At 39.2% G+C, this 10,021-nt stretch overlaps 1 protein-coding gene across 2 annotated transcripts; it reads right to left on the bottom strand.

Annotated features, from left to right (window-relative positions):
* Nucleotides 1-1,113: 1,113 nt before the first annotated feature.
* Nucleotides 1,114-7,252, bottom strand: LOC311442631 (uncharacterized protein). Of its 2 annotated transcripts, none has more exons than XM_084532063.1 (7): nt 7,129-7,248; nt 5,087-5,437; nt 3,716-3,964; nt 2,690-2,785; nt 2,562-2,589; nt 2,418-2,452; nt 1,114-1,592 (listed from the first exon to the last, which is right to left on the bottom strand). In XM_084532063.1, exons 1-7 carry the CDS (start codon nt 7,202-7,204, stop codon nt 1,429-1,431), a joined length of 999 nt encoding a protein of 332 aa, XP_084388189.1. In that variant the 5' UTR covers nt 7,205-7,248; the 3' UTR covers nt 1,114-1,428. The 2 variants fall into 2 exon arrangements, with proteins under 2 accessions (XP_084388189.1, XP_084388188.1); XM_084532062.1 differs by having other exon boundaries at nt 1,125-1,592; nt 3,716-4,132; nt 7,129-7,252.
* Between the last annotated feature and the right edge of the window lie 2,769 nt (nt 7,253-10,021).

The raw sequence follows: 10,021 nt of genomic DNA on the forward strand, positions 1-10,021 counted from the left end.
CAAGATTGTGTTTCATGTTAAATTGATGTAATATGAGTACACTGCTCTATGTGTTCTTTCACACTTTTTCTCTAATGCGATTACAGTTTTGACATACTGATGTAATTCAGTGGACACAAAATAAACATCCACAATATAAAACTGCACTATGTAAATGATCGGGTTTCAAAGTCAAGATAATCTTTATAACTTCTCATTTGTATCATTAACTTCCCTAATGAGTCTAAGTAACGTTATTATTCTGTAATTGCTGACATAATTCTGTTTCCAGTTAAGTCCTGGAGACTAAACAGGTCTTTAAACCTTAGAGGTGAGAATTTGGTGTACGGGCAGTTAAGTTTTACATACACTTCAGGTTTCCAGCAGGCTAACACAAAGTATTTAGCTTTCACTCGTGCAGTGAAGAACAGTTGGAACCTCCTGTCATATGTAATGGTGATAACAAAGAAATCTGTGTAGTAAATTTACATAGGTTAAGATTGTAAGGAAAAAAGAAACCTGTGTGTAAAGTCTATTCAGTAGTTTGTGAAATTCATTCAAAGTGTCAATTCAGGTCCATCTAATATTATCTTATTATCAAGTAGATAAGATGCTTTTTAGAAAAACTTCAGTCAAACTTGAAACAAACAAACAAAAAACATATAAACTACAGATCAGAAATGTGTTTTGCATTTACTAAAATATTCAGTCTTCCCAGAAAATATTTTCATGTTACCCAACTATTAAAACGTGTGCAAATCTGCACTGTTTTACAAAAGTATTTGCAGCTCAGCAACTTCAGAATTTGCCAAAAAATATTGCTTCTAGATGAATGAAGAAGCAAGTTGCCGACTCTTTTCATAGATTTCTCGTTCAGTGAAAGCTGCTCTTGATGGCTTTTTCTGGGTGGCCAGCCAGGGACCCTTCTCCACAGACTTCCATTTTGTTTCAGTTGGTGTCCCAGAAGTGCTTGGAGGGACAGTTCCTGCCCTAGCAGGATGACAACGTTGCATATGGAGCAAGATCACTGCATGTTTCCTTGCACTTCCCATATTGCATGTTTTGTGTACAGCATCAGTCTTGCTCAGTGACCACCTAGCTCATACACATTACTAGTGTAAAGTTTGCAGAGGATGAGTTGTACTCATCCATGTTAGGCAGGCATTTCAGCCTGAAACAGAACCTATAACCCACAGTTTTATTGGTAGAAGAAGAGGCAGAAAGAAAGAAACACCTTTTCCATATTGCTATAGTTTAAATAAATAAAAACACACATTTTATTTGGTGATTCACATATCGGAAATGTATTGATCTGTGAGTATACATTCTAGTGATAAAGCTAGTACACATCTAGCCAGGATGTTATTCAGTCTGCCATGTGTTTTGTAAAAAAAAACAAAAAAAAAAAAAACACTTGCAAATTCCTATCTTGATGTAGCTGAAGCTTACTTATTTACCAGCATATGCATATACTGTATGTATATCTTCCAGTCCTGTCCCAGAAGCCTTGTTGTTATCTGTGGCAGAGACTTTTGCATAAGTCCCCGCTACATGGCAATAAATGTGCTCACTTCTTTGCATGTCACTGACACAACTTGTTGCATATGGAGAACCTGTGAAAAACAAAAGGATATAAGAATTTCACAGGGTTAAAACTCCTTATTTTGATATTTAAAGAAAAAGTACTTGTCCCCTTTAGTAAATTAATAAATACGAATCCATTCTGCCCTGCAATCAAATGATAACTCATACTCTGTTCTAAGTCTGAATTAAGATAAGCAATCTATCAGCTACGGTATACTGACTGGCACTTTGGTACATCTTCCCACCTTATGAAACAGTGGGCTTGCATTCTTCTTTCATTTGGAGAACAGAAGCCTAAGGTGGGGAAATTTTAACTTGACCAAGGTTGCAAATCATGAATAAAGAGACATGATGAGAAAATCCTGCAAGTTCCCATACAACCCAAACCATTCTATGAAATAGAGCTTCTTATAGTATTTGGTGTCTATTGGTCTCCTCAAATATCTACAGCTTACTTAACCTGGTTCACTTAGTATATTTCAATTGCCAAGAAGAATCGATAGCATGATACTGAAAAATACACACAGACAATAGTGTGCCTGTGTACCTGGGTAAGTTTGGAGCAGTGTACGGCTACTGAAGAATAGCTCTCTGTGCAGTAACCCCCATGTGTGTGCTTGTTTCTTATATCAAGATCATCTTTAAATTCACTTTGGAAGCTATGTAAACATGATCCCTTGGAGATGGGGACAGAGTGTGTTGTAAGGAAGCTAATGCTGAAGAGCCTGCATCCTCTAAATGTTGTTGTAACTGCCAACAAGCAACTTCCACCTGAGCCCTTGTGTATACATAAACCTTGATAAATCTACTTTGAAGGTAACCACTTAGAAGGTTGTTCAAAACTTCTTGCTTACATTCATCTTCTGGCATTCCAGCAACATCATAATATCTAAAATGAAAAGGATGGAAAGGTCTGTTTATAGTCATGTCTTTCAAACATAAGCAACTTTAAAATTAATTTTCAGTAGTCCAGGATATAAGCGTTTTCAAGGAAATACCTGTTAAATTCTGTGGATGATTTTTTTCCTGAAACAGATAAAAGAAATTATGAAACTTCAGTAATTAAAATATTCATACAAATGATACTTAGCTTTAATTCAACAAAATAATAGAACATGTTCCTTACCTTTTGATTTGGCTGTCTTGAGATAGGTTAGCCATGTTACGACACAGAGAAAAATAATCCCAGCTATAGCTCCAGAGGCGATATACCACTGTATATCTAAATAAAATAAAATTTATATATTATTTAGAATGTGATGTGATAGTGAATTCTGGGTCAAGATAGATTTTTATTTTTTTTAAATATAATCTATAGTGGTTTACAGGTGATCACTTGATCTTTAGTTACTGTGAAAATAATTTACATATAAATCTTATTTTGGATGACTCCAGGGTACTGTATCCTGGGAAATATCTTGATTTCTCTGGGCAAATTTCCTTCATGTAAAAAACAAACAAAACTATTGATATTTAGTGGCACTGCAGTATTCTCAAAGCACAGCATGAGCAGGAAGGTAGGCAAGGTCTTCCTATTTTTTGCCTCCCCTTAAGAAGACAGGATGCAGCCTACAGTGCTACCTGTCCTGCTCCCATAACTTCTCAGGTCCTTAGGCTCAGTGCTCTGTGGCAGTAAGGTGGCTGAATGATGGTAACGCACATCTAGGCAGTGGTTGGCAACAAGTAATACGATAGTGAAAGACTGTTTTCACACTTGGCACTCTTCAAACATGGATCATAAAAGAAATTATGGTGAGTCAATCATCCACTTACATTGTCATTCATTTTCCTATTTTTCTTCATGCCCGTACAACTGTTACAAATATGGAGTTGATTTTTATGTGATGCAATTTAATAATTCATCCACAAAGTATTCTGTGTGAAATAGCAGACAAATAGTCTGTGACATGCTGCTACTTAATGATGCAGAGTTGCTCTATTTTATTTTAAGTTATTTAAAGAACAACCAATTCGTTTGTTAAAAAGAAAAAAAATTCATTTTTTTGATCATATTTTTGGGAGGTAGGGTTTTGCATGACTGAATCTAGTGATAGAATACAGTATCTTTATGACAACCAGGTGCAATTTCTTGGACTAGGATAGCTGTCACCTCTCCAAGTTACAGTCTGTTACGAATACAGTTTCAACTTACATGTAGTTTTATCTTTCCGAACTTCCACAGACAGGTTATTAGCAACTCTCCACACATGTTTGCCATTTATCCAGATAGCAACAATGCATAAATATTCTCCACTGTCAGCACTAGTAACATTCAGAATAGTCACGTTGCTTTTTTTGTCAGTTGAACTGAAGTCAGTAGTGTTCAATAATCGTCCATGCACGTCTTCATCAATACAGCAATGCTCATTGTAGGTCAAACGTGGGGTTCCAGGTTCATGTGCTAGAGAAAAAATGCATTCACTTGTTTTCGCAGCTCTGATCCAATACAGAGTAAAACATTGTCCTGAGCAGTTAGCTTCAAATTCACATGACAAAATGATGTTGTCTTCAAATACCAGGCTGCTGTATGGTGTTTTAGGAACGCTGTCTAAGGACTTGCTTTCTGAAACTGAGGAAATGAACAGAAAAACAAACAAAAAATGGTGCAAGTGAGTCTAACCTGGCAATATTTTGAAGTGTGAAAGCTGCATGAAGAACTGTGCAATCTCAGACATAGATTAAACAGCGTTTTACACATAGATTAAACAGCATTTTGTAATTCAGTTAAAATACTTGTGCTCTGTTACATCTGAATAACAATTATTTTATTCATTAATGATACCAAACTAACTACCTGGCATTGAGATAACTGAGTTCTTGGTAATAATTCTAACGCTTGGCTTCTACATACATTTTTAGGCAGTATTGCCTCAAAAAGGATGATGCTGTGATAATTTAAGAAAGCATACAAAAAGCAAAGTAGTCTGTTGTTAACGCAGTAGCATATGCTGTCAGTGGTGTGTCCCTGGTCACACTGTTCTTACCGTTGGGGGTGTTACTTAGCAAATCTGTGCTTTCCTGGGTTAAATTGGAGAGTTATCAACTGAACTCCCTAATGTCACCAGTGTGCCAGTCTGGCACAACACCCTATCCTCAGAAAGCTTTCACAGGTCTAATCCAAATGTTTTTAAAAACCTGAAACCGTAAAACTTTGAGAAGTGTGAAGTGCCAACTAGAATTTCTTATTTCTAGTTTTCTTTGATATGTATTTAATGTTTTCAGCAGCTTCTCTTACAGTTCTCAGCCATTGACTTCCTCAGTTTTTCCTAGGTTCCTGTTCTCCTAGTGTTCTGTTTGAGCCACACGTTGGGGTTATGTATCCTGTTACTGAGCATCTTCTCCAAAGAATTCTGTATCTAAGATGCAGTAAGAAAAGAGGCCTAGATAGCGCCACAGAGCACCGTTATTGGAATTGTCTCCTTTTTAATGCAGGTTTACCAATACTCTTAGTGGGCATCTGAGCTGAAGACAGGCTTATTATGAGGAGTATGGAAATACACACTGTTTAAAAAGCATCACTCACCTTGTGTGGAGTAAATCCTCTGTGTAAGAAAGAAGTTGTAGTGCCTGCAGTGAGAGACATTGTGAAACAGCGGGCAAGTTGCTGGTGTTCCGTCACTGGGAACTGCTCCACATGCAAACAGCCCTCCGCCAGGGGGTATGTGGGTCACTTGTAAGGTGTCATTGCAGCCTGAAGGTCCCCCTTTTTTTCCACATGAGGAAGGAGGCTCCTTGGAAGAGCAGTTAATGAACTTAAATTGCTGCAGATCGTCGTCTGCTATATACCAAGCTATTTCTGCTTTTCCTTTAGCAGCTTGCTGATTGCACTGAAGTGCAAGATTTCCATGTTCTTGTCGATGAAAGAAAGTTTCGCCTGTGAAGCATATTTAAATGGTTGGTGAAGCAAAGTGATCTGGAAAGACAGTCTGATCATTAAAATTCTTGGTGAGATCATAGAATCTTAGAATCAGTCAGGTTGGAAAAGACCTCAAAGATCTTCTAGTCCAACCTTTAACCTAGTACAAGTCCACCACTGAACCGTGCTACTGAGTTCTATATCTAGGCGTTTCTTGAAGACCTCCAGGGATGGTGACTCAATCACTACCCTCAGCAGCCTATTCCAATGCTGTGCAACACTTTCATTAAAGAAATTTCTCCTAAGATCCACCCAAAGCTTCCTCTGGTGCAATTTCAGGCCATTTCCCCTTGTCTTATCACTTGGATACAATGTTATGGTTTTGTTTCTTTTTTTTTTTTTTTGACAACAGAACGTATTGCAAATGCAGTGATGGATCCTTTCTTGCAAGGAAGGGTATGCTGCTGTGTTCCCCTTGGGTGTGTTCAGCTTCTTCCCAGCACCAGCATCAAGTGCTGAGCTCTCACTCTTCCTGCACTCCTGGCAGTACTCTCTAGGATAAAGCCTTCTGAACAGCATTGACAGCCTTGGGTTGGAGCAATGTAATGGAAAAAAGCAATACTAACACTGATCAAGGGATGCAGTACAGGCATAGATAAAGGCTTTTCTGAACAGAGCATTTTTGTGAACGCTTCTGGACACATCAGTGCTACTAGATGAAAATAGGGTACAGACAGACATTTCTGTACTTTAAAAAGGCCACATAGTTTAACTAGAGAAGTAACAGCTGCGATCAGCCACTACGTTTTGCATGACGGATTTAGCCTGCTGTTTGTACCTTGCGGGGCACAAATGCAATCCTCTGCTTCTGCAAACGTTTAATGCAGGCAGCGGAAACTACTCATATGTAAAACTAGAATCCACCTTTGATATTTTTATGCAGCAGGTATCAAACATAGCCAACAGTGTATGTCAATATATATTTAAAATTTTTCTTAATACACTGGAGGATTCTAGCGCATTGAAGTCAAGTCCCCCCAGTTAGCTGCAAAGTCTTAAATAGGGCCGGATATGCATAACCAACGCTGGCAGGGTGTGTTGAGGCAAAGTAATTGGCCTTTACAGTCTCATACTTTGTAATACCCTAGAAAAAGCAAAACTGAAAACAAATCAAAAAAGATAGCGTTTGCAAGTTGTCTGTCACTTTGGCTGGGAAAACTCTCAATAAATATTACGTCTACTTATCAACACTTGGAGTAACTGGAGGAAATGATAGACAGCTGCAAGAAGAAATATTATTATTGACATCCTGCCTCAGCTGCTTAAGTTTCCTATGTACTAAAGGGTACTTGCTAAAGCCCTGACCCTGGGGTTAGTGCTCTGACATTTCCAAGTCACTCTGTAGCTTGTTCAAAGCCTTCCCTCATTCCTCTTCCCCCATTCACCTGTCCATCAGCACATCAGTTCTTTCTCACAGAGCTGCTATGAGGCAGGGAAGTACTCTTGAGACAGCTGTTAAACGCAGCCCTTCAGGGGTGGAAGCATGGCCATAGCCACTTGCTTGATCAAGTACATTCAGATACTTCTGCATTCAGATACTTCTACCAAATGTACTTAAAGCAACAAAGAAGGAAAAAAAAAAAAAAAAAACAAATATCTGAAGTGAGAAATGAGAAAATTTGAATGATTTATGTGAAGAGAAAGCATACCTGTTATTTCTCCTAGAAAAGACGTGATCGTCAGGAAGGTTATTACTTTCTGTGAAAAAGAGGAGAGAGTCTTCATCCTTTTCAGTTCTCTTGCTTCTTAACTCTAAATAGTGCTCAGGAAGATGGATGGGGAGGAAAGAAGTAGAAAGAAGAGGAAGTGCTGACAGCATGCAAAGCCACAGCCTTTCCTCCCTCAAAATGCCCTTCCCTCACCATATCTTCCGCACAGCCTCGTCTCAGGAAGAAATTGTGTGATGAGAAATGAAAGGCCAACACAGGGCTGAGATCCATGCTACTGTCTGCATAGACATAATTCGCTTTAAAACCTGAGAGCCCCTGTATCAGTGAGGTGCTGCCATAGTTTCCAGTAGCATGTGTGCTGTCCTGGAGTGCTTTCCCAGCCTCTTTGAGGCTGCTGCACGTCACGGTAAGCACCAGGATGTCACAGCAGTCTTGTCACTGGACCTAAAGGTTGTTCGTCCATGTCTGTCCTCACAGGAGCATCAGCAGCAGAGGTGTGCTCCCAAGAAGTATGAGGAAATCTTTGGTAGAAAAAAGACAGCCAGAGGGGACCCAGTAAATCCCCGCCCTGCCCGTGGTGGCCAGGATCTCCTCCAGGTCAGTGGCTGGGACCAGGTGCCAGCAAGCAGCAGCTCTGGCAAGCGAGGGCAGCCCATGCCCGGCCAGAGGCCATGCTCTGGAGCGCTCTTAGGAGAACTGCGGCTCAAATGTGTGGCCAGAACTGTGCCTGAGCCACCAGAGCAGCATCACAGAAACAACGCACCTTCTACACAGAGGCAGGTTTGAAACTGCGGTTTTATTTCAACAGGTGTTTGAAGCACACAAGGTGTTACACAGTGCCATTAAGACCTTCCAGCCATTTTCCTGCCACTGCTGCCCCCTCCAACTTCCCAAGCAGTGATGTTAATGGGGTTAGGCCACAGGCAGCTGTTGGGATCAGCATCAGTAAATAAGAAATTTCTGTGGTCATTTGCTGCTGTTCTTCAGAAGTGTTTATTCTTTAAGGAAGATAAATATAAAATACATTAAAAATGTGTCTGCAATAGGCTTTGCCCGATTTCTTGTCTTTTTTTTTTTTTTTTTTTTTTCCCAGAAATAACCTCCCTGTACGTTCACGCTTTTTCTAGATAGTTCTTATATCAGTACTGGCATAGTACAGTAACTCAGTGTGGGACGTGAGTAATGAAAATTATATAGAAAATGTGTATCTGTGAAGAATAAGAAGTGTTATCTCTGCATTTATAGCTATTTAAAAGACAAGTTGGGAAACTCTGGCTTGAGGAGGCACTTAGTCCTTGTATCTTGGTTATTAGTTGATAAATAGCAGTATACATGTGTATTGCCTGAATGAAACTCCCCAGAAAAAAATAGGAATTTATAAAAGGCTATGATGAGAACTAAAGAGCAGCTTAAGAAATTTTTCTTAAGAGGAAGTAAAGCTGTACATTTTACAAAAAGTTTCTGATTATGACCTTAGTTCCTGTTAGATTTTTATTAACCACAGTGTGCAGAGTGGGCAGCAGAAGTGAATAAGTTACAAGAAGAAATAGGAAGCTGCTGTTACAAGAAGAAATAGAAGCAGCAGTCAAGGCACTGCTGGTATCACATATTCACATGTGGTGACATTTTTCCTGTGTGCAAATCTTGTTGTGGCCAGTGTTGGTTAAAGCCAGATCACACTTTTTATCAGGGAGATAAAGAAAGAACCACAGGGTATGCAAATAAGGGACATGTACAAAAAGATTTCATAAAACCTGTTCCTTTTGTCCTTTCAGATTTAAAAGGCTTAATCATAAACTGGATTATGGAAATGAACGTGTCTTTTTTTTCTTTTTTCGCCAGCTGTAGGCCTTCTGTTTGTATTTCCTTGGAAAGCTAGTTTCTAAAAAGAAAAACCTGTTAAATATCTCTGAGCAAGTCATGTGTATGCTAGGTAACATCCTTGCTTGACTTCTCATTCACTGAAAAGCATTCACTGAAAAGTTTTTGAGTCTGGCCAGTTGTTTAGGCAATGGGATCAGCTTAAGAAACCTTGGCAAATTTAGCTTGAGCTTCCCGTGTGAACCTGGTTTCCATGCCCCAACAAGAGTCCTTCCATTCACCTCATGCAACATCGTTTCTTTTTATTGTATTAGAACGGGTTCTGCTTTGGGTTTGCTTTGTCATCTGGTTTGATTTGATTTTAGTTTAATACCCAGAGTTGGAGCCTAGATATTCAGGTTTGTTAGTGAGTTTAAGGAAGCATTGCTCCCTAAAAAGCACATCAAAAATACTGGCGTCACTTGTCAATTTTCTTCTATCCCACCTGAGAGATTTTATCTATGAGTTTAGAGCTTTGGGGTTTGTTGATTCACTATGTAATCTCCTCGTACTCACTTTCAGCTGCACAGTTATCAACATATAATTCTTTAAAGTCATGGGGAGAGGAGAGACGGTCTTCTGATTTCAGAAACTTTCTTGGAAATGCAACTGAAAACTTTCTTGGAAATGCTTCAATCACGAGGATGTTTCAGCATTTAAAGTAGTGCATTGCAGCAGATCCTATCTGCTCTCTGTATCTCATATTACTAAAGGCCATTACAGTGATGAAATTTGGTTTTAAATTTATAGAACTGGGACACTCTATAAATACACAGCTTGGAGTTGGAGATACCCTGGAAATTCCTGGTTCTGTAAGTGTTTGCGTAAGGAGAGCTCAGCCAGTCCAGAGGAATGTAGTCATTATTCTTGCCTCCTGTACTTTGAGTATTCCAGAAAAAAGTTCCCCGTTGAGTGCAATATGAATTGCTACCTGAGCTCATCTACTACGTGTCCCACACCTTTTGAGAAAGGAGAGTTTTCCTTCAGGGGCCAGTGCTGGACCTGCTGATTC

The sequence above is a fragment of the Aythya ferina genome (assembly GCF_964211825.1).
Source record: "Aythya ferina genome assembly, chromosome: 11".
In the NCBI taxonomy this organism is placed as follows: Eukaryota; Metazoa; Chordata; class Aves; order Anseriformes; family Anatidae; genus Aythya; species Aythya ferina.